Raw genomic sequence first — 25386 nt, forward strand, 5'->3', positions numbered from 1 at the left:
TATTTGACAGACTCAAGAGTCATATCAATCTTTTCATCTAACCCTTGAAAAGAAAATGATTCAGTATATTTCCAAGAATGTCTTACTGTTACTTCTTACTGAGAGTTTAGTGAAAAGCCCTGTTATAATATCTTTTAGTTAAATGTGAAGCAAGAGCCAAGAGATGTTTATCTGAGCTTAGCATGAAGACTGGAAATGGAGAAAAAACAGCAAGCCAGGCTCCGTTCAAAGGTAAAAACATTCAACTTCAAGCATCTCTAAAACTCATCAATTAACATATTATATCTTGTTTATATAATCTGTGCATAACTGATGAATAAATGACACGTGGTTTCACTGTTGCCTGCCAACCGCACGACAAACCTCTGTAAATCTGTCCATGAAGCCACAACACAGCTTACTTTAGTTTAGCACAATGATTGGAATTAGGGGGAATTAGCTAGCTGCCATAAATAAACTTTGTTTTAACAAAGATATTAAGTGTTTATTAGTGAGCTTGCTGGTTGGCAGTTATTGTTGCCTTTGTACAGCCAGTTTCTACAGACGTAGAAAGTGGATAAGCATAATTCTCAAAATGCAAAAATGTTCCTTTAATAGTGTGATAATAATTATACATACAGCAAACACTGAATTGTTTGTGGCATAATAACATCAAAAGCATAATGAGGAAACCTGCTGTAAAATACTGTTGGCTCAGAACAAAATCCCTCTGGAGACCAAAACAAGTTACCAAGGTCAAGGATGAATTCCCTGCTAAATGCTGCAGCTATAAATAACTCAAACACATATTTACATCGTCTGGGGATGCTTAACGACCTCTCCCTAACCCATTTTCTACGTTTCATAAACCCAAAGTCTCAGACGTGATAAGCACTAGACGTTTAGTCTCCCTGGAGTTTCAGGATGCATTTTTTTCCCCTGTTTGTCCCAGAAGACCAGCCCCTTGGTGGTGTACACCCCGGTTGTCAAGCCTAATTCCCATGAACTAATTGGCCTCCTGTGAAGCATTCAATCACGCATACAGAGTAAGGAGCACTCGAGGCCACAGGGTGTAGGTTACCGATCACAATGATTCTGATTCATCGCCCCATTAATTTTAATCAACAGGAGAGGAGGTGGAGGCCGGTGAGATGGAGGAGACACTGCAGCTGAAGAGTGAATGTGAATGGGTCCTGTTCTGGGAAAAATGTGGGTAACTGGCAGAGAACCTCTTACTGTCAAGTGCTAAGCAGCTGGTGGCTTGGAGAAGGAAAAGGAAAGAGGGCTTGAGTTACAAAGTGTTCCTCCAGAACAGCAGGGGTTCTGACCTGTTACTGTACCACAGCAGCTGTGCGCTATTCAGTATTGAAGTTCAACAGAAATTATACACTTATGTCTTTTTTCTGTTCAGGACAAAAAACTGTATGTTTGTTGGAAGCTGCCCACTCTCTGGACGTCCTGTTGTGAAACAGAGTGTAAAACAAAAAGCTTTTTATTGCAGAGATAGTTCTTAGTCCTGCCTCCATGTTAGTCCCCCTCCTGTCAAAAATCTGTCTTTCTTTTCCTACAGATGAATGTTTGAGCCTCACTGTGCAGAATGATGTATGTGCAGAGTTTGACACTAATGAAAGAAGTAATGAAATTGTAAACTTTCCCTGTGCTTTGAATCTCACATTTTAAGAAGCGGTGGTACGAGCATGATTTGTGACATCACAAGTAGCTTGGAGCCAATCCTGGTCCAATATTCAGCGTCCCCAAGCGTGAGGTGGAAACTTGACGCCTTTCGTGCACAGACACTGAGACTGGACTTTACATTGAAGTAGTAGTAAATTTGTGAAATAATTTTTTTTTTAATGTTCGCCTTAATACATATTTGGAGAGGATCTTTAAATGCACAGTAGGTCATGTCTGCCTCTAGTGGTTCTGACAGTAGCCTCATATTTAGCGTACACACTTGTGAGTGGTATTGATCTTCTCATTGGACGCTCTGCCACAGTGCAAATAAGCGTTGATCCCAGAATGTCAAACTGTTCTTTTAAGTTAGTGTCGTTTGGTGAAAGGTGTTATAGTACCTGTGGTTGCTGACTCAGATGAGACAAGAGCTAAACAGGGAGATAAAAGGAGTTTGATGGGGAGTTTTTTTTAAACGAAGACATTTAATGGGAAAGCCACTTATGTAGTTTCAGAATGATCAGTTGTCACATTTAGCTAATGACTTCTGACCATCTGTTGTTTGTTGAGTCTCTAATGATCCACGTTAATCTCAGATCTTAAATCCTAATTGAAGCGGAGTGGTCTCACGAAGTTTTGAGGGCACAGAAGGCCAGAAAGCTTCATCTTGTGAGACTTCATGGGATACACAGTAATTACCAGGAGCAGTCTTGTGATGCAGTTATTACTTTAACGTTTACATGTAACGCAGTGTCAGTCCAACTAAAAATAACCTGTTGTGTTTTTACGTGTCCTTAATTTCATTCTGGAGTCTTAAACTACAATGATGCATCTTTGTGCCTGGGTTGAAAATGCTAAATTTCCGATTAGAGACGAGTTGGTGGCGCCATCACATCTGAGCAGTCATGACAAAAATCATTAACTTCTGTCTGGTTAGATACTTAAAACACTGATACAAGCGAGCGGTCAAAGCAAACTTTCATCACTAGAAAGTTAGAGCAACCTGACATGGAGAGAAAAACGTGGATTTTAACTCGTCAAACTCCTGAAAAGTTTGTTCCTGTTAAATATTGACCCAGCTGAGTGTATCCTGCATGATCTCCCATTAGGTGCGTCAACAGCTCGAGGTTTTACTACGGTGTTTTGATTTTGTACTGCTGTAAAATTCTTCCCCTTCTGAAACTTAACCCTGCAGCACGTGTTATTGACTGCTGTCTCACACTGTCCCTTTCTTCAGCTGAGGGAACAAGTCTGAACACTCAGCAGACAAACAAAGCAGCAGAACATCGGCACAACCTTTAACCCAGATAATACCGATGACTAATGTGCTGTTTATTAGATTACACTATAAACAGAGTAGCTCTTATTCTGTATTTCATAAGTAGTCTTGAAGGGTGTGTTGAATATATAATTAGTGTTTCTCAACAACTATTCTCGTATCTACAGTTACGTCAACTGACTCACCGTCTTTACAACAAACTGTGACACATTTCTGTTGATGCATCATTATTATCAGAAGATAACAGGTGGCACAGATAGACGTGTTAACACCACATCTAAGGAATACTTCAACGTTTTGGGAAATGCAGTTATATTTCTCACCAAGAGTTTGATTATACTTCATATTTAGTCTGTCCGATAAATATGAAGCTATGGCTAGCAACCGGTTAGCTATAGCTTAGCATAATTAAGCAAATAGCTCGCCTGGCTTCAGGGACGCAGGAAGTCAGTCACAGTTGGGGGTGCTGAGTTGTCATTGTTAAGAGTGCACAACACTCATGTTTTTAGTGTTAATTTGAATGGCCAGCATAACTTATATTCAATAGTTATTAACAACTTAAAAACAATTGGGGATCACATCAACTACAGTCAACAACAGCAAGGAGATGAAGAGGGAGAAAAATTCCCCAGACTTCTTTATAAAATCGCTCAATTTTGTGAGCTGTTGAGTTAGAAGAAACGTTATTAACTTTGTGAAACACGTCTGTGACTAAATCGTAATTATTTGGGCCTTCTTGTAAATTCGGCAAATATTATACATTCATTTACTTATTTCTTTGTGTAAAAAACATTGTGCCCGTTTGTCCCAGAGATGTAGGTGTTTATTTGCATATAGAGCGGGGAAGTGAGATCCAATCACAAGTGGTCACTCAAGATGCATGTCGAGACGCCGAATGCCTGAACTGGTCTGAACTGACGAGCTGTCCCCTTGTGATCAGATCACCAAAAATAAATAAAGTTTGTAATAATGTGAGGAGACGAGCGTATATAACGCAGATCTGCCTGTTTGCCTGTTAACAGAGCTTCCAGTCTACAGTATAGTTCATTGACGTGACTGATAAACCACGAGATGAGAGATTGATGGTGTTTATAACGCCTTGTTTTAGAGGTAGCTACAGCCTCCAGCTAGTAGCGCCTCTGAACTGATTATCCAATTAACACATTATACGCTGTTTGTTTCCTCCGTACAAAAACCAAAGTGCATTAGTGGCCGGCGAGCTAATTCCCCTTAATTCCTGTCTTTTTGCTAAGCTAAGCTAACTGGCTGCTGGCTGTAAACAGTGTGTAATACAGCAAAGAACTTTTTCTTTTCGGTGAAATCTTATAAAACAAGCCTGATCACATCATGTTTGTCCTCAGTGCCACACAGACACCTCCACCTCTGCAACAATGCCCGCCTGTGTTATTGCAGCCAGTGCGCTGTGCCAATATTCATGTCAATCCAGGGGGACGGAGTCCACACAGCTTTGTTTTTACAGTGTTTTCTTTGGGACGTGTGATACAGAGCTGCAAAACAGATCTCTCTCTCTAACCCCGCCTCCACAACAGGCTTCATTATCATCAACAGCCAAGTACCTGACCCTGTGTGTCAGGTCGTCACTTTTTTCTGTCTGTCTGTCTGTCTGTGCACCTGCTGTTTGTGCTGTGACACTGCTGTGCAGGGCGCTGTGAGAAAACATATTTTACAAGTCGTGTGCATTGCGGGGTATTGGGCCTTCAAAAAATAAATGAATGTCTTGTTTTTCTGACCTTCGCACAATGAAGTCTCCCCCTTTTGCACTTTCACTTACATAAGAGTCAATCAAGAAAGTCCAAGCTGCGTTTGGCTCTTTGTTGTCATCCCTCAAGCTGTCTTCATTTCACTCTCTCTGGTGTCAAATGTATATTTTCTGTTTCTTGCTCCGAAGTTATTTGTTTCAAAATGTACCTCTCTCAAGGTCTTCTACGTTTTTGAGCATCCTGGGTCTTGATACGCTGTTGATTTACCGCACTGAATTAAAGCCCTGTGCTACTGAAAACAGGTCAACATTAGTAACATGTTTTGAGTGAGAGATTTGCCAACCGTGCCAAGATTTTAATCTTTAATCTCACATTCAGCTTTTTCTTCTTTCTAAAGCTCCCCTCATCGTGCGAGCTGTGAAAACTTGGCTTGTCCTCCTGGAGCCTAATTAGACCTCACCTTCTGCAATTAATGGCAGGAAACAGGGATAATCTGTAGAGAGTCAGGGTGCACTAAAGTTCAGTGTTCAGGGAGGTTTGGGGGGGGGTCAGAGAGGGCAGAAAAGTCTGAGGGGCCTGGGGTAAAGAGACTGTGAGAAAGAGAAGGACAGAAACCAACAGAGAGAAAGAGAGAGGCAGGGAATGTCTTCTAGTTACCTCTGGGGTGATTGTCTTCTCGGCATCCCCTCTGCGTCCTCTGGGCCCCATTTGTAAATTTGTGGGCCGTGACCCAGGTCGAAGCTGGGTTCAGAGTTAGTAAATCAGAGGCCTCTCTCTCCCCCTGGATGGTCCATGACCTCCCTGCTGCACATCCTGTTACCCAGCATGGGAGAAACACAGCCCACAGCCCCCCCCCCCCCCGGCAAGTTCCTCCCAGTCCACCGAGCCCCCTCACACCAACACGACGACACCATCTCCAGTTTCACTTGTGTCACTGTAAATCTGTCACACACACACTGAATTTTTGCAGAACTTAAAAAACAAGCCATGACCAAAGGCAAACACTGTCATACAGTGGTAGAAAGTTCATTAACTCAATTACTGTCATCAGTTTTGAGACACTGTCCTTTAATTAAGTATTTCTGTTTTATGACAGGTGCAAGGTGCAGTACGGGAGAATCGGCCACCTTGAATTTAGACTCTCGACAAATAGGGAGAGACATACAGACAGAATAACAGCCTCCTTGTTCCTTTTTATGGTCTGGCATGGATTCAGGATTATGCCTGCAGACAGACAGACGGACGGACAGACAGACAGACAGACAGACAGACAGACAGACAGGTCCACTGCTGGTGTTTTCTCCTGTCTGAGTTGGGCCTTGGTGGCATGCAGACAAACAGGAAGTGGCCTTGGATGGATTTGTTTCTAACCTGGTATTATTCTGCCTCTGAGAGAGCGAGAGCGAGAGAGAGACAGGGACGATGGTAAACACATGCCACCCGTATGTGTGGGTGAGGCACAGAGAGGTGTGGAATGATGATAACAGGGTAGGTAAGGTGACACCGAGTTGTTTTCAAGCACAGAGCTGTTGTTGACTGTGAAACATACTGAATAACATATTCGGGATTTCTTTTTTTCTATTGTCAGATAATGAAGCAGCTGCAGGGAAAATGTCTTGCTTTGTGAATAATAGTCAAATCATGGCTGTGGGATCTGTGAATCTGGTGTCTGATTTGCCTCTGGGTGTCAGTTTGTTCACTGGAGGTGCACTCTCACTCTGCTGTGGATGACTTCTAGTACGTGGGCTGTTTTCTGTCAGATAAATGCAGATTTATACCTTATTTTCCTGACTAGATTAGTAAAATAAAGATATCAGACAGTGTTGTTTTTCTCCTGCCTCTATAACCGTCTTCTTTATTCCTGGCTCTCTGATTCTGGCTGTCAAGTGGCAGCATGCTCTTCTTGGTTAGCGTGTCTTACTTTAACTTAATGAATAGCTGCCAAGAATTAATTTGTAGCTTGGTGTCAGTTTCCCACTTTGGGCTCACATTACTTGTTGACGCTCTCCTGGTAAAAGCCACAGTAACTCTTCAAAGCCTGGTGCGGCTGCAGTGCTGTATGCAGTGATACACATATATGTGATGCATACGCGTGTGTTGCTTTTGGCACTGATGTGCAGAAGTATGAAAGGGTCAGTTCAGCCCCAAAATTTAAAATATGTATTTTTTCTCTTACCTGTTCATCCATCTAGTTTGTTTTGGTGTGAGTTGCTGAGTTTTTGAGATATCGGCTGTAGAGATGTCTGCTTTCTGTCGAATACACCAGAACTGGATGACACTTGGCTTGTGGTGCCCAAAGAAGAAAATAGATAAATAAAATTTTAAATACATTGGACATCTCAACAACAATGTAAAGTCACATCATCGACAGAGTTTGAGGTAATAACAGTGTTGACGTTATGTTGAAGACGTCTGTGTGCTGTGTTGCAGAGATATCTATTGATGTTAGAATGCTAACCAGCCTGCCTGTAGCAGTGTGTCAATTGTGCACATATTTCCATGTTTTCACCCTAATTGGCCTCCCATACTGGAGGTGGAGGTGGAAAAGATGCAGGTTGCCACAGGGTTGTGATTTACTGTGTCTTTGAAGCTGTTTGCAAGCCAGAGCAAGTGAGTGTTTAATGAATTCAGCTGCACTGTGTGCACAAGACAAGTAACAATCAATGTATTTCTCAATGTGAGTTTTCAATGTGGTAAACCAAGTAACTGCAAAAACTTTAATCAAACAATTTATCGATTTCAAAAGGCTGCATGTAGGCAGTACAGCTGTGCCTGGCACTGATTTCACATCATACTGATTTTACAACTACAATAAATTCTCTCCTCTCCGACAGCAGGTCAATACATACCTCTGTTTAAAGTAGGTCAAAGTAGGTATGGAAAATATAGAGTCAATAAACCTACTGTATACATCCAGCAGCTAAAGAGTCTCATCACAACACACATCAGTCAAACTGACCTGCTTTCCTGTTCAAACAACCTCTGGGTTCCTTCACAGCCTCGAGCTGGCATTCAGCCAAATACCTTCATGGTGAAAAACAACACTTGACCCAGGCAGCTATAGGAATATTAGCTTGGCAGGCGTTGGAGGTAATGGTTATGCGCTTAGAGGATATTTTGCCCAATGTTATAGATCGGGTTGGATTCAAAGGTGAAAGGTCGTTCTCTGATGACCTCATAAAATGGCTGCACTTGATGTGGCTAAGTGAGGAGGACGCCCCGCTGGTAGCCTCTTCCTCGATGCTGGGAGGGGTTTTGATCGGGTGGAGTTTGGGATTTTTATTCTACATAGTCTGGAGTTTGAAATTGGATCATAGTGATGTATGCAGAACAACAGGCATCTTACAGTTTGGTTGATTTCACACTTCTTCTGCTGTCCGAGGGAGATCCACTGTCTCTGTCATTGTTTAATTCATATTTTTGGTCAAATTAAGCGCAGAATAATGCAAATTATTATGGTGACATTACCACAAAATATGACAGCAGTTTTAAACAGATGGAAACTTGTAGTTGCGCCTCAGTTGAATTGAAAGAGAATTCTGGGAAAGAGATTTCAGCTCAGACATAGTGGAGGATGTGTGTAGGTGGCTGCTGCCAGGTGTCAGAGATGCACTGGCCAATTCTTTAACATGGGTATTTTGATTCACTAGTTAAACTTCAAAGAATGGGATTTTTATTACTGGAGGAAAATATATATTTCATTTACTGTGGTTTTGTTTCTCCTTTTTGGACACAGGTTGTCAAAAGTTTTGGATAGTAGTTGAATAAAACGTTGCCAGAATGTTCCCAACTGTGTTTATTAGTCTCTCCCACCAGCGGCCAGGTCTTGGCCTCACCTTGGCAGGCTTTACTGGTGATTGGAGGATTGTTCTCCTCTGTTGGCAGAGACAGACAGCATCTGTTTTTGATAAATATTTAAAGTGAATGACGGACATTGTCTCTTCTGAGTCCCCTTTTTTTAATCACAAGAACTAATGGTTACAAAAGGAAGTTTGATGAAGTCTAGTCTCATTTTTAAATGTATATTAAAAAAAAAAGACATTTCAAGGAATTTAAACATTCCCGTGGTCTACTTATCTATCCGTGTATCTTTTTATTGGTAAAACTACTTTGTAAACTCATTTTTGTTAAGTTTGCATGTCATTTTTTCTTTATTGACTTGCTGTGTGTCGATTTGTGTTGCATTATGTTGTTATACAGTGGGAACTTGCTGAAATATGATAATATACTGTCCCCCAACCCCATCCCCAGCCCCCACCCAACGCTAAACAGGATAATAAGCAGCCATGAACAGATTGAGCTTCATATACTACGTTATATGAAGGAAAGGTAGACTTAGAAGACAGAGAAGAGAAAAACTGCGTAAGATATGGTGAGAAAGAATTAGTTCATAATTCAAAATAAACTGTCAAAATCTTACCTCATCTGTGCTGAAGTTTCATGACTTTTCTTAAAACACAGTAGATTTCTGCAAATTGACAACATGTGAGTCACATAAAACGTGTTGTGGAAGTTTAACTCTGCATGAGAACGTGTCTTGTTTCTTCAGCGTCACCATGGATCCAGTCACAGCTTTTGATACCAAAGCCATGAATTCATTGAGCCAACAGAAAAGTGGTTTCAGACCAGTCTTATTCTCTTACTGTGAGCAAGGGTGGGGAAATGTCTGAAGCCAAGAAATGTGGCCCAGTTTTGCACAGTTGTAATTTGACTTTGCAGTTAGTTGATTAGAAACTGATTACATATATTTAACGTGCATAAAATGTATTAAAGACTGTCAGAGTTATAAAAGTGTGTACTGAAACACCGTCAGAGTGAAAATATGTTTCACACTGGCTCACATAAACACAAACCCACATAGCTGTCTGTTTTTACAGGTTTTGTGTTTGAGAATAAAATAAACTTTTATTTTTTTAAGTAACAAGCTACAGTTAAGGCACAAGGGGCTGTGAAATGGTTCTCATCATCACCTAATGCTTCATGACAGGGCGAGACTGAAACTGTGATCTCTAAGAGCAAACAAGAGAGCTGCTGCCCTCTGGTGGACAGAATGTGAATAGTACAACCTGAACCTGATCATAAAATACACTTTTCATCAAGTGTGGATATATTGAACTTTATCAACTACATTTGTGGAAATTATTCTGCAATAATTATCTCAATGTTTTAAAACTGCAGCAAAAATACTTAAATCATTGGCTGCTTTGGACTGTCTTCTGACATCAGGTCAGTTAAAAATAAAGCTTCTCTAGTTACAGTGAGCAGAGAAGTTTGTTTATAAGAAGATGCTTGTGGGAAACTCCACTATATATAGTTTATGAAAAATGTTCATTCAATGTTATACTTTCAAGTTGACATTACAATTAATTCATCTTGCAGGTATTGTCAATGTTTCTATTAGTGTGGATCTCTTTTGTTACGTTCTAACCAAATATATATCACTTCATTATGGTAGCTTTAATTATGACTGTATACACTTTGAGTGACATATTTCCCACACGTGAAGTTCAGTTGTTTTTATCTTAGACCTACGGTGCCATGAAATTATCATATAGGTTTTTATTTTTCATTGAGTTGTTTTCCGTCAGTAGTCTCTACTGGTCCATGTGTGTTGATTCATTGCATTTTCAGTGATGTCAGTAGCATGACCTGATCTATGCAGGTCAACCAATTTAAATAACTTTTGTCTTGTATTATTACCTGATGGCTGTGTACCAAATACATTTTTTTTTCATGATTGCAAGTGGAGAGTAAAGTGTACAGTTTTATATTCAGTCACATTATAAATGGATTTTGTCATTGAAATTTAACCTCAAATCAGTAACTTCACCATTTGTATTACTAGCGATCAGGTACACAGTATATTTACACATCTGTGTTGAATCCTGTTGCCGCTACACCTCGACCACAACCGACTTCTCAAAAACAGTCAACATCTATGATACAATGAACACGAGACATCGACTCATCTCAATAACCAAATTTATTTCAAAACATCTGAAGTAGTGAGAAGTAGGCCATTCCAGATGAAGCTACAGCTGTCTTCTGCTCCACGGTGTTGGCTTCACACATCACAGCTTCAGTGGGCACTGTGAAGAGAAGAAATCAGTCAGTCACACACCAACCAACACAAAAATAAGCACATTAAACTCAACCAACACAAAACTAACTCTTAATGCCTCTGCATTAACAGCACACGAGCAAAGAAAAGAGAAAAGTCCGGGTTCATACTTCAGGTAATAAATGAACAGGCTGTGGGGTATTTAATATTCTGAATAAACAACAGTGATTCTATCCTGGTTACTGTGACAAAGTGCAGCCACCAGCATTCACCTGGTGGACTGGGAGAAAATGAGTGCATGATGGGAGGACTGAGTGACCTGGCCAGGGAACCAGCTAAAGCTAAGCTATGTGCTTAACAGCTCAAATGCACTTTAAACAACATAGAACTCAAAGTTCTCCACCATCACTGAATGTAGCATTTATTTTCAAACACATCCTGCCTCTTTTGAGGGTGCACTGTTGATGAATTGCATCACAGCAATTTTCCAGCCACAAAAAGCAACACCAATGGCGTTCTCCATTAACATCTGCAAGCGTAGTCTACGCTGTTTGACTGCAGAATTGCACTTCCACCACAACTGCGTCGATCCCTGCAGCACCATCGAAGAATCACAGCTAACAAAGTGGCTCCGATTATTTAGTAATTCAAACACTTGTTATGAAGCTGCATCACAGGAAAGGTTGCGTTTTAAAGAATTATCTTATTGCAGGGATCATACGCACTATGATACACTCTTGAAACACTATTGTCAGGTGAAATGCAATTTCTCTTTACTATCAATGAATCCATGTATTTCTATAGACTATCCTCTATTGAATGCTACAAGACAATTGCCTGGGCAACTTGATCAGCACCCAAACCTCTGCTGGGCCTCTCCACACCAACTATTAGTGATGGGGCTAACAGACATGGTTGGGTTTATGCCTCCTCACCCTATCGCAGCCTCCTGGCTTCTCTTTCAGACTCTAGAAGTGTCAGCACATCTCCTTCTCTGACGGGGCCCTTCACGTTCCTGATGATGGAACGGTTGCTGTCGTCCATGAACTCAACACGGACCTGCAAGAGAAGATAAAATGATTTTAGAAAAAAGCTCAAGTGAGCCCTGAATATAAAAAGGTATAGACTGAATAGTCAGCATTTCTCCAACAAGAATTATCTGCCTAATTTTGTTGGTCAGATTGCTGACTTCGTACCTCAGCATCCTCTGTAGTTACTATTCTGTACCCTCACAAATTATTCCACCCATTACAATAAACACTGAATAATATGTATCTGCAAAGTAACTAGTATGGTCATCAATTATATGCAGGTAAAAGGAAGAAGTAGCAGGAAATGGAAACACTCAAGTACCTCAAAATTGTACTCAAGTAAAGCACTTGAGTAAAGTGCACTCAGCTAATTAATCTAAATTTTGACAATTATTTTTTTAACCTACATATAAATCTGACTCAAATAAAAGTTAGACCTCCTTGATAAGTAACAGTGTGTATTACCCTGAAAAACACCAGTTCAGTTGGTCTCACATTAAGTGAGAGGTCACAGTGAAGATTAGAGGCACCGATTTAAAGTATAACCACTAATAATCTTACAAAATGTTAAAACAAACCACATCCAATATGGTTAAACTTAATGACTAGAGTGAGCTCTCACATACCATAGATACAACTTCAAACTTTATACATTGTGTAATAGAAACATTTGTCTAGGCGATGCGAACACATGCAAACATGAATAAAGGAAATGCAAAACCTCCCATTATCTAACATTTATCAGGATCTGCAGCATGTCTTTATTTTCTAGATTTTTCTAGAAACATTAGCTTAAGATTTGATCGAAGAGAAGTCCTCACGTTGCATTTCAGTGTAAAATGCCACCTCAGAGACATTCACGTCGCTTTTATTAGCATAACGTAAACGTACCTGTGTACATTGTCCCTGGGAACCAGTTCTTCCGAGCACCTTGGTGACCTGAGGAAAAAAACCAAAAACTAGTTAGATAACAATAGAGACTTTTCATACTGTTTAATTATGTTAACTAAAAAAATCCACGACAGGCTAACAGTGAACTAGCTAGCGGACTGTAGCATGGACGGGCCTCCGTGATGGACGCACGAGAGTCAACATGCCGGACGTTAACCGGGGCATTAAAGTACATTTAGCTTCAAGATTTTGAGACCGTATAAGACATTGGTCATTAATGTAGACATTTATCCGTCCGGTTGTGATTATTTTCACGATATTAGACGTTTTCTTACTCTTGCGAGCTTGATCGGCTGCACGCGGCTGGCGTCCATGTTGTCAGGTTAGACCGGAAAGGAAGTCACGTGGTGCACGGAAGAGCTATATGGCGACTGTAATTCTTAATATTTTTTATATTTCACAATATTATTTTATCTGCAGCTAAATTATAAACGTGTTCATCGACTAAATGAAGAAAAAATACCGAAACCGTTTTTTAGAAAATTAGAAATTTAATTTTAGATTCCCACTTCCTTTTCCGTTAAACGGCCACTACCATCAACGGGTGGAGACCTGGGCCGTACCATTAGTCCATGTGTTACACTTTTACTTATTTTTTAGCCATTTCACTCAATTTAACTTCACAATGTAAAATAATAGACCCAATTATGTACATTTTATGTTATTGTTTATTACTTTCAGTTCTATATTGAATTCTTATCGACTGATATTTTCGTCTTTGCTTTGGGTGTCTGCCACACACACACACACACACACACACACAATCTACCTGCAAGACACTTAAGACCATAAGGAAATCCAACAGGATGCATGCACATTAAGCTGCACTGTGTAAAAATCTGAGCATGTTAGCTTGTGCATCACAATGAATGCTGCAGTAAGATGCAGCATAAAAATACTTATTTATTTATTTAATGACCTGTTCTCACTATTACAGTGCATGTTTCGCTCTCATTTTGAAATTCCTAAACAGAATCATTATTTGGTCTCAACATTCAGTGTTATTATTATTATTATTATTATTATTATTATTATTATTATTATTCTATTCTGACTTATATAAGCAGTATTTGCCTTTATTTTGAATTCCCTTAAATATTTTGAAATTGAAAAACAAATTCTGCTCTTGATTTTTCATTAAAGGAATAATGACAAACAAGGATCTAATTATTAAGATTAAAACTTGTTCCTTTTTCTTTTTTACATGTATATTATAGAGAAAAGCAGAGAAACATTCGTACCATACATTAAACTCTGGGGATTTAACATAGAAATCTGACCTTTTTTCCTGTCTAGACCAAGATCAGAAGGCCTGTACCTGGAGCTAGCCAGTGTAATCTACCTGTAGCATTAGTATGAACTTCCTGTACAAAAGCTCTCCATAGCCCAGTTAGCAATGCAGTGCTGTCATCACATCACTCTCTCCGCCTTCCTCCTCTCTCAGAACTCAAAGCCTTAAATCACAACACTAATCCTTGTGAACAGTATTTTTAACTTGCGTTTGGACAGAAAGAACAGCAATAGGATTAGAGAATCAGTAAAGAGGCTGAATCCCCAACGCATGCAGCTGATCTTCTTGCACGCTGAGAGACCAACGCAGGAGCTCTTTCTTTATCTTTCTTTATCTTTATTTCAACCTGATACTGCTTTGCAGAGGACAACATTCAACATAAATGGAGATCTTGTGGAGTACTGTTGTTATTGCTTTTCACTGACTTGATCCGAACTCGGCACAATACTTTTTTCTGCTTGATTGTCTTCCAAGGAGCGGTCAAAATGGAGAACATGAAGCCCAAATTGAAAGTGCTGAAAAAGCGTCGCTCCAGTCTTTTTGCAACCATAAAACGGGAGTTGAGCGTTTCTCAAAGCATTGAAGAACAGGAGGATGAATTCCCTTTTTCACAAGCCAGCTCTGTGAAACCGTGGACATCTATGGAGACCCTTGACGCTCCTGATGACAAAAATGTTCCGAAAAAAGCTCAGAGCAAAGAGGCACCAAACCGGAGGCAATCGAATATCGTCAACCTCAACGTGGGTGGAAAGGTGTTTCACATCCCGAAGCATTTGGTCCTCCAATATCCAAAAACCAGGATTGGAGTGCTTGCCCTCTGTAACGATCCGGTCAAGCGCCTGACGCTCTGTGACGATTACAATGTCCAGAACAATGAGTTCTTTTTCGACAGAGACCCCATGTTTTTCCACTACATCTTCCACTTTTACTGCAGTAAGGTCCTGTGGGTGATGGATAGTCTCTGCCCTGTCAACTTTGAGGAGGAGATGTCATTCTGGGGGTTGAGACTGAAGGACACTCCAAGGTGTGCTGTACATGATTGTATGAAAGTGTAGCATGGCCTGTTGCTGTTTGTGTATTTGAAGCATGATTTTGAACAGTAGCTTTTGTAGAAATAGACAATAAATGAGCTTCTTCTCCTTCTTCTCAGGTGCTGCCGCATTCTGTTTGAGGAGAAACTGGATGACATCAGAGACCAACTGAAGGTCAACCAGGAGCTGATTGATGAGATCAAGCCCCACCAAGATGACGAGGGATACAAGACCATGTTTCTTGGAGGCTTGCGGAAGATCCTGTGGGACTTGATGGAGAATCCATACTCCTCACTGTCAGCCAAAGCCTTTGCTGTGTTTTCCAGTCTCTTTGTGCTTATCTCGATTGTTGCCATGACAATGAATACAGTAAATGAACTCAGGCAGTACAAAATTGGGAGCAGAACATACATGGAGTGGGTAGAGGTTGCTTCCATCCTTTTCTTCACCTTGGAGTACTTTTTGCGATTACTCACCACATCCAACATCAAACATTTTGTGAAGAGTGCCCTCAACTTCGTCGACGTCGTAGCTGTTATGCCCTATTTCATCCAGCTCGTTTTTGAGGCATTTGTTATGGATTCAGAAGACATCAGTGCAAAGGAAGACTTGAAGACCATGGCAAGGGTCAGCAAAGTCAGCAAGGTGCTCAAGGTCGTCAAGTTGATGCGCATCTTCCGTATCTTGAAGCTTGCCCGTCACTCCACGGGCATGAGGGCATTTGGTTTCACCATCCGACAGTGCTCCGAGCAGGTATGGAGGAATATTAAACAAGAGAAATCTAACAGAATAAAATGTTTGGATGTCTGAAGCAACACAATTTAACTTCCTGGAGAAAAATGTTTGTTGAGTCTCAACTGCAGGTCATCAAATACTGATGCTTTGGGTTGGCGTCCAACCCGAAATGCCAGTTTGAAGGCAGTATTTGACAACCTGGGGATGAGACTCAGCAGCCAACCAACTTTCTCCAAGAAGTTACATTTTGATGATTTAACTGAGGGGACATGTAAAAATAAAACAGAACAGCACACATGACTACCAAAGTTGGAGCAGCTATAAGTAAAAAAAAAAACAATGAATCAAATGACTGATTGTGTATGAAAGCGGTCACTCGTAGTGTTGAACCCACAGAGATCTAGCCCTCATTTTAGCTTTTGTCAGCAACTTATATTAGTTTACAGGCCTGAAGCTTTATTGTTTAATCTCTCTGCAGCGTTTAGCAGCATCTATTTTTCTCAGGAGTGGGTTGAGACCAAAACAGAGTTAAAAGCAAAGTAAATATTGGACCAACGTCTGTCAGTTGGCAAAAAACATGACCCCAAATGAATGCTAATGTTGTGCTGTAACCGCTGGGATTAAAGCAACATTTGCTAACAAACACATGCTAACAAGTTTATAAGCTTGTTTTCCCTTTTCCCTGAGTTGGCAAAAAAATCGATAACAGGTTAAAATACAGGTTTTTATGTCTACATTGGCAGTATGCTAGCTCAGGATCATGGACATTTTCTGAAATCTTTCGCTAATGTAGGAAGAAAAGCAGCATGAAAAGGTTATGAAAAGTTTCATCTAGCTACCAAGATGTCATTTTCTTGTCAGTAGTTGAACTGAGATAATAAACACTCATTTATTTAATTCATGATTTACGGAGCCTATGTAAGAATTCCATGGATTTAAACGTCAACACCACTAAGCGTCTTACTACAGACGTTTTCTATAGACTGATCAATCTACAAGTTGTAAAGTTAGAGTTAGAACAGTTTGTAACTGAAGTCGCCCTGTAAAGACAGATTAGTTAGTAGATGAGTCTCTGTGTTCGGTGTGATGACATTTAATGTTGCTGACAACTTCTGTCGTCTCATTTAGCCACTTGTTAGCAACCGCCATTTTTTAAGTCACCGAAGCAACTTTATAATTCAATCGTGGGACATTTAATGATCTGTCGTACAACAAAAGGTGTAAATATCTCTGGTAACCACAGACCTTATTTCAGCCATTTAACTGAAAACCAATTAATTATCATGTGACTTGATGGGTGGTGCTAGATGTATGAATACACTGATTTCTAAATATGAATGGACATGTTTACATGTCAATATTATTTCTGTCATTCTTTAGGTGTGCTGTCTGTTCCTATTCATCGCCATGGGCATCTTTACTTTCTCTGCTCTGATGCACTCTGTGGAGGTGGATCAGCCTGGGACACCATTCAGCAGCATACCAGATGCCTGGTGGTGGGCTGCGGTGAGAATAAACTACAAAATCCAGTTCAATAAAAATGTGTTTTCTAGTGTTATCACATTACTTTAGAAAGTCAAGCCACAGTGCGACTTTGTACCAGGCTACATAACCACGTGATACCAGGTTACACTTGAACTGCCATTATTATTAATAGAACAGGAGACGGTTCACAGCATTGAGAGGATTCAATCAGATCTTATAGCTGCTTCTTAGATTCTTCAGGATCAATTAACTCCGTTATAGCTTACTAAGTTGTTCCTCCTGACTGTGGCCCGGATATAAAGTCGCAGCTCAGTAGGGGGGTGTCAGCATGATCAAGCAGTGTGGTGCATTTCAGTTGTCAAGGATTAGGCAGACTAGGATTTTACTGCCTGCCAAGTCAGACCAAGACAGAAGTGCACGGTGCAAGGTCATGTTCTCTGCTGTATTTGTGGCTCTTAAAAGAAAAGCACCCACGACAAGATGGTAGAGTAAAATCTCTTGTTGTGAATGAATGGTTGGCAAAGACAACTTTCATATGGAGAAATAAAAACACCGCAGTTTTTATTGTGATGATGGACGTGTGAGGCGAACAATGCAGTGTTTTGTTTTTGCTGCCGTACCCACCTTGAACTCAGACAGAACCTCAGGGAATTTTTCCAACATCTGACCTTTCCTCAGCAAGTTGCAGCCATTTACTTTACATATTATCTGAGGCGTTTTTCAGTGCAGAACAGATGTAAGCCTATATTACTTTTACTGACCATGTGGAAAAACCAATATAGTTCAGAGAGTAAACAGAAAGGCTATTAAATCATAACAGAGGACAAAAAGCAAAAGTCAGTTTTTTCATAGAAATGTATTATCCATTGAACATGAACAACAACAACCGCTGCCTGTTGGCTCAGTGGAGAAAACTGTGTGGGTTTCCTTGACAAATCAGTGCAGCAGAAATCAAGTTCCCTACCCAACCCATGACTGCCCAAACAGGATGTGTGATACGACTGTTTCTTAAAGCATAGGGATCGGATTAGCGGTTTAAAAGTTATTAAGCTTTTTAGAACAGTATTTCAGGCTGCCGGCGGCGGCTATCTAGGTCTTTGAGGATGGTGCTCCACTCTGCTGACTTTCAATCATTTTGCACTGATGATGACAAAATGGCAGTGCACTTTAGAGGTGGTGGTCGGCAGATTTCTTAACATTTTGGATAGGGCCGCGCTAGCTGTTTTGCAAAGTCTTTATGCTAAGCTAAGCTAACTGACTGCTGGCTCTATCTTCATACAGTGATGTTTATCTTTTCATCTAACTGTCAGCAAGAAAACAGCAGCATTTATTTCCCAAAATGTCAAATTATCCCTAATTATTGGCAAAAGCGGCCAAAAGGTTTCTGTTTCTACTCAGAACTGATTTTAAATGGTAAATGACATCAGACATGAGATAGAAAGATCCATTTCCTCTGAAATGGGTTATGTCGTTCAGCATAATGTGGGATAAGAGTCTCAAATGTTACTTTGCCTTGTTTTTAATATAGTAGAGTACTTGTACATCATCAGTCTGCTTCTCTGTGTTGCCTTGCACTCTCATTTAGGGACATTTGGTTTTTTTTATCTGCGAGCAGCTGTTAACTTCTATGTGTCTAATCCTCTCTAATACAGTGTAATGCGTCTTGTTTGTGGACGGACACAGTGATTGCATTCGAGAGTTGGAAAGTGTTGCAGTGTACTCCTCGAGGTTTATTTGATCCTGTTCATTCTTAGTACAAAAAAACATTTTGATTTATCAGACTCCCGGGAAGCCATGTGCCAAGGGGCATTCAGGGGCAGGGTGAGGATGAACCATCCCTGTTTGGAACAAAATAGGGGAAATCCATATATTTCACTTTCTCGCTGTATGCTTTATGTTTATGTCTCTTCATGTTATTGTTAAAATTACCTAAAAAACAGCGCAGTTGATTTAGCAAGCTCCTATTTGAAAGATAGTTGATTTTTGAGTCTCATTCTCAACCCGTCAAATACTGCTGGTTTGGGTTTCTAGACTCCCCGACAGTATCAAGTTGGCCATTAAAGGTGCAGTATGACTTGTAAGAGTTGTAACCTGTAACCTGCTCACTTATTCTCTCCATCCTACAGGTGAGCATCTCTACTGTGGGCTATGGCGATGTCGTCCCTATCTCCTATCTCGGCCGCTGTGTGGCATTTGGCTGCATCTCCTTTGGCATTATCCTCAATGGCATGCCCATCTCCATCCTGTTCAACAAGTTTTCCGACTACTACGCCAAACTGAAGGAACAGGAATACAGCGTTACAAACACGGAGCGCACCTTCCAGCTCAGGAAACGTCTGAGGAACAAGTTCCACAGCTGCCACGACACCCAGCAGGAGGACTCCGACGATGAGCTACATTATAGGCCCAGCTTGAGGCAAACCATCCACGAGGGCGAGGAATGAGCCAAGCTGCCAACTTGCGACCTTGCTAACCCTAAATGGCCTTATCACCCATGGGCCTAGGAAGTGTAAGACCCCATCTGCCTCCAACTCTGAGCCCATGTGATTTAAGATAAACAATCTAAGGGGAGAAGATGGAGGCAGCAGCAAGTTGAGATAAGCTTTAAGCCTCAGCTTTACAGTAGGTGCTGTTTGCACGCTATGGCTGATGACTCCTCAGACATCCTCTCAATGGATGAGATGCTCCCACTAGACAGCTCGTTATCTGTTTTCTAAGAATAGCAGCTGCAGGCTGCGGCTAATTCTGATTAAACTGAAAAAGATGTTTGACATGAGGAGGTCAAGTATAACATTATTAATGGAACGGTGTTACTCTTTAATCACTTAAAGGGAGCTTGCGAGGAACTGTTTTCATTGGAAGTGCTATTAATGAACTCTTCTGGATAACGACATCGTGGTCTAGTTACTCATACTCCGCACAAAAGACAGTAAAACACAGTTTCAGTCATGTGTTGAACTTTTGACTTGTACTGGTCTAAAAATCAAGATGATCTGTTGTCGTCATATTCTAGTTTTTTAGAAATACAAGCAAAGTATTTCAACGTACAAGTGATGAAAACCTCTCAGAGAGAAACTCTTCCATGTGCCATGCTTCACGTGTCAGTAAAGTGGTTTTCTTGTCCGCGGCGCACTTAACGTGCTTTCAACTGCACCTAAGTGGGAGATGAGGCGCAGTGGGGGGTGTGTCAGAGGCGATCAAGAGCATGAGTGTAATTTTGTTGTCAAGGATTACCGGGATTTGCTCTTGCGCCGGCTGCTTGGTCAGACAAGGGCAGAAGTCAATCATGCTCTGTGCTATTTTGGTTGCAGAGAGGATCCGATCAGGTCCCATTTAAGTTCTTAGACAAGCTTATTTTTTCAAATACTGCACATCGCTCATGTAGGTAAATTGAGATACATTATTGTTCATGCTCACTTGTTACACATGGGCAGTGGGGCTTATAATAGTCATCCAACATCTCTTTGGCACGATCCCTGCAGGGAGTGAGAACTGACCTCTAGATGTCAAAATCAAGAATGAGTTCTGTCATCTGCTGTGCTGTGTTTAGCTTCTTACGATAAGTTCATTAAACCAATTCCTGTTCTGGGCAACAACTGGCCAAAAGCAGAAAGAGCTATCGTACGCAACTTAATCTCCTACCAAGCAAATTTAAAGGTACGAGTACCGGCTTCTCACTCAGGACTGTCCTGTTCAGTGAGCTGGTTTTTAACAAAAAGGAGCGTAAAATAAGATATAATTGCACTGATGATGATGTGTTGTGCCTCTGGTCATGAAAAACCTCTGATTTACAGGAACAGATCACTATGTTGTATTAGACCTCTACTTCACCTGTATGAAACATAACTAATTCCATAAGTATAAGTAATAAGTAAAGTCCACAATTACCTGCAGAAGAGTATTTCAGTAGTGACAAATATTTTCCATTTCTGTTTACATTTGTTAGATTTTAAAGGTTTTGATCAGTGCGATCCTTTGAGCAGTTTCACAGCTCTACTGCGTGAACGTGTGTAACTGTGCGAATGTGAAAAAAATTGCATTGTTGAAAAAATGCAAAGAAAAGGTGACAAAGAAGGACACTATGAGATGTATTTTATTTTACAGGCACCTAGAGTTAATTCATAAAACTGTCTATCCCTTAATGGTTGTAAAAAAAAAAGAGCTTTGCCATGTACAAATACTGTGAAATGTGTAAATACTTTTTCTTTCTTGTGCATAAAATCAAAACTATAAAACAAGCAGACTGGAAATAATGTAAAACATATGAAACATACACTGTTGACAAAACCCTTGAAGAGTGGGAAAAAAAATCTAATTTTTCATGATGTTCTCGTTTAATCATTCACATTTCCTTTAAATACGATCTTGATGTCTGTGTCTATTAACAGATAGGTTACTTTTCTCATTGGTCTGAGGGACAGTGCTGCCAGTCTAATAGCATTACAGGATAAGGTAATGGGAGAGGTGCCAGTGCTTAAATAGTGTCGTCAGCATCAATTAAAACTCAGGAGTCCTGAGAGTTTCTGGCTGACTCAGGTGACCTGGCCCGGACTGAATGGACCGGGCTAGACGCAGTCTGGAGGGACATCAGGGACAGATCAGTCAGACAGACGGACAGACGGGCTGACAGATGCAGATGTTTTATATGATCAATACAAAACATAATATTTAAAATAATATCTTTCCCTCAGACCTAAAGTAAAGTTGTGTTTTATCATAATGCACTTTTTGCTATTAGTCTGTCAGTTGACACATACATGTCAGAGAGAAAACAATGCTAGTTGTAACAAAGCCAACGTAGGGAGGATCAATCAAGATCAATGGGTCAAACAAACAGGACTTTCCCCCAGGAGACCAGTGTTCATGTCCAATGTGAAGCCAAAAGTCAACATCTTCTTTTAACCTACATTCGTAAGATAACTTATGTTTTCCTAACCCAAACAAGTCGTTTTAGAGCCTAAACCTCACTGAAACTTCAGCCGCTTCACATCTGCTCTCCACAGACGTTAAAGGACAAGTTCACCCCAAAATAACAATTCAGTCATTATCTATTCACTCCCACACCGATGGAAAGTTGGTTGAAGTTTTGTAGTCCACAAAACATTTCTGGAGCTTCACACAAAACAGCGTTCACCTAAACAACTGAAGTGGATAGTGACTGGAACAGCGACGTTTCCTTTTATTACAGAGAGGTATGACTACGTTTGGATCTTTAATTACTGCGGCCCTGAAGTGCAAAAATAAACAGAGTTAAAAGAAAAAACAAAATAAAGCAACAGCAAAAACACAATGACGTATCAGAGAACAAAACCAAACAGAAAACACTGAGGCAGATAGCTCACAGAACATTTCTCTCCAGTCCATCATGACGTCAGTGGTACAATGGCCCGTAGAAAAAGAATTGATTTGATTCCCTGCATCACAAAAAGAGATAAAGCAAGTTGTGTGCTTGTTGTCCTTGACTCAGTATGAAGAAGAGCCAAATAAACTCTGGTTAGTTTAACTTCTGTAATGTCTGGACTAACAGGATTGAAAATGGGTAATGAACAGCATCAATTTGAGCATCTTCTAGGAATAAAGAATCGGTACGACGAAAAGAATAAACAAATACAATCCATGTTTGTAATTTAATATCCTACTCTGAAATGAAAATTGCTGCCCATCAGCTGAAAGCAATAAACCGATATGAGGATATTTTCATTAGAGGTTAAAATGCCGAGCATAGCCAGGAGTACATCCAAGACGTTGAAGTGCCACCTTTCATTTTTTTCCTCCAGTGCAGGAAAATATGAACCAGACGTCCCTGGCGTGATGATGCAGCCACAGTTCGGCCTGCGGTGACCATGTGTGTGAATAGGTGCGTCAGTATCCTTGACACATTTTTGTCCGTCGCAGTCTGTTCCCATTAGCTCCCATCCCTCAAAATGTGTCAAGATAAGGTAGAAATGTAAACTCGTGTTCAAGGAAAACGGTTCAGTGTAATGAGACAAATTATGATGTTGTGACATTTTCCAAACAAACACTTATTTGTTGTGAGCAAATTGTGAGATCAGGGACTTAAATGATTAAAATAACTCTCAAATCTCATTAAAATCTGTGAGCATTTTAACTGCTTGACAGTTTTGTGACATCTGTGTATTTTGTTGCAGAGACATCAACTGCAGCTAGCTTGCTAACCAGTTAGCCCTGGTCCATCTCGGTCCAAAGCTCCTGTCTTAGTGGTGCAAACACCAACACCTCCCCGGTGCCCCAAGCTCCAAATCCAGACTGCTAGCTGCACTGCTAGCTGAGCTAGCTAATGGCAGCTACGGTTAGCAGCAGATAACGGTTACTCTAGTTACTCTAGCTTCTCCCTATTTGTTTTTATTATGACTTTGTCGGATGGCCAGTTCTAACATACTGAACATTTAATGGCCAAAACAGTTAAATTTCTCACAGATCGCTGTGAGACCAGATTTTTATCTTAATGAGAGTTTTAAGCCTTCACTCTCGTGACGAGCACTAGATCAGGACATGCCCGTCCTCCACCAAGGCTGAACACATCTTTTAAAAAAATCTGTGGCCTTAGCATTTTTTGGGAAACCACACGATGACTATATAAACCCCCTCGAGTTCCCCTCGTAAGTCACATCTCAAACCTCACCCTTCTTTCTCCACTGACCGACCCAGGAGCAGTAACACATCATACAATGTCTGCTGCCAAGTGCTTGCTGTCTCTGGCGGTGCTGCTGGTGGCTGCAGTATGTGCAGCTCATGGCCAGGAGAGGATAAAGATGTGCGGGAGAGAGCTGATACGCCTGGCCGTCTCGTCCTGTGGCAGCTCCCGGCTGAGGAGAAGCATCCCGGACTTAGAACTGAGGCAGGATCAGAACACTTTTTACTGTAAGTACATCATGTCATTAAAACATCAGCTGCAGTTAGCGAGAGCCATTGCTTGCCTCCTGTATTGTGGATAGATTTACATTTTAATCACTCAGAGACTGATTTCAGATACTGTTAAAATGTATTTCCCTGATATGGTGCATAAAATCCTTTATAATCACAATCTAGTTTCTAAACTCAGAGCATAAACTACTCTCTCTGAATCTCTGATGTCTTTCCACCTCATCTGCACAGGGGACCAGGACGCTCCCACAGAGGAGCACCAGGCTACAGAGGACGTCCACGCTGCTCCAGGATCTGAGGGGGAGAGGGTACTCTTCTCTTTGGCTTCTCACTGGCACCCCGTGTCCTCTCGGATTAGACGAGCGGCTGGAAAAATGTCTGATATCTGCTGCGAGAAAGGATGCAGCATGAAAGAGCTGATCCAGTTTTGCTAGATATTCGTAATATGATAAAACATTGTCTTAAAAAACTGTTTACCAAATTGCCTAATCATTGAGGAGAATGGCTATGTTTTATTTCCAATGACGTAGCATTCAGGCAAACACTGCACATCAGTAATTATAGACACACTCTAATGAATAATGTGATTTACAATGCCATACTGCAGGACAACAGATACAATCACAGTGTACACAAGTCCAATTTTGTATTTATATAATTCTCTCTGCATTATGTTTTAGTAAATGTCTGTATTCCTCTAACTGCGCTGTAATAAAGCTTTTGATGATTATTCATGAAGGTTTACTTGGCAGAAATTCATTGTGTGTTTACCGTAAAAATAAAAAATATCAATGCAAGGTCACAATATTGCAACATAAAATGAAAGAAGCAGATATCCTGATGTTTTAGTCTCCAGTCAATTCGATAACATGATGACATCATCAGGGTTATTCCACTGACCTTATCAATATGGACAGAGCTTCTGGGTCTGAACAGTGAAGCCATAAATCTGCCTTAAATCTGCATTATTTTTAATGGACAGCAGGGAGCAACTCCACTGGTTGCAAAAATAAGTCCAATTGTATGTAAGCTTATGAGAAAATGACTCTACTTCTCCCTTGATATTTCTGGTCTCAAGCACTAGTTTTAAGACTTCCTAAAAACAGCATGATGTTCATTTTTGTAAATGATGCAGTCAGAGTAAAATAGACAATAAAGCAGGGTGTGCTTTTAGGCGGGGTTACCTGCTGATCGACAAGCCGCTGCCACAGCGCAGCCTCAAGTTTTCAGTCAGACTTGAGCAGGATATCCTCCCTGGCCCCACCC

At 40.7% G+C, this 25386-nt stretch overlaps 3 protein-coding genes across 5 annotated transcripts in view; 2 read left to right on the forward strand and 1 right to left on the reverse strand.

Annotated features, from left to right (window-relative positions):
• LOC311267091 (potassium voltage-gated channel subfamily V member 2) overlaps positions 1-21417 on the forward strand; it is a 36557-nt gene extending 15140 nt beyond the window's left edge. For all 3 annotated transcript variants that reach the window (XM_084369939.1, XM_084369938.1, XM_084369937.1), the window contains exons 3-6: positions 14459-15008; positions 15135-15768; positions 17131-17256; positions 19362-21417. In XM_084369939.1, the coding sequence (XP_084226065.1) occupies positions 14470-15008; positions 15135-15768; positions 17131-17256; positions 19362-19679 (1617 nt within the window). In that variant the 5' untranslated portion in view covers positions 14459-14469 and the 3' untranslated portion in view covers positions 19680-21417. The remainder of the gene's footprint in view (positions 1-14458; positions 15009-15134; positions 15769-17130; positions 17257-19361) is intronic.
• On the reverse strand, positions 10616-13076 carry rps28 (ribosomal protein S28). Its single transcript, XM_084368998.1, has 4 exons — positions 12969-13076; positions 12634-12681; positions 11647-11770; positions 10616-10739 (listed from the first exon to the last, which is right to left on the reverse strand). Exons 1-3 carry the CDS (start codon positions 13005-13007, stop codon positions 11648-11650), a joined length of 210 nt encoding a protein of 69 aa, XP_084225124.1. The 5' UTR covers positions 13008-13076; the 3' UTR covers positions 10616-10739; position 11647.
• Positions 21418-23878: 2461 nt separating the features above from the next.
• insl3 (insulin-like 3 (Leydig cell)) lies at positions 23879-24854 on the forward strand. The gene is made up of 2 exons (XM_084368194.1): positions 23879-24117; positions 24352-24854. The coding sequence occupies exons 1-2, from the start codon at positions 23925-23927 to the stop codon at positions 24552-24554; spliced, it is 396 nt and encodes a 131-aa protein (XP_084224320.1). The 5' UTR covers positions 23879-23924; the 3' UTR covers positions 24555-24854.
• Positions 24855-25386: the final 532 nt, after the last annotated feature.

This window comes from Pagrus pagrus, assembly GCF_965226575.1.
Source record: "Pagrus pagrus genome assembly, chromosome: 12".
In the NCBI taxonomy this organism is placed as follows: domain Eukaryota; kingdom Metazoa; phylum Chordata; class Actinopteri; order Spariformes; family Sparidae; genus Pagrus; species Pagrus pagrus.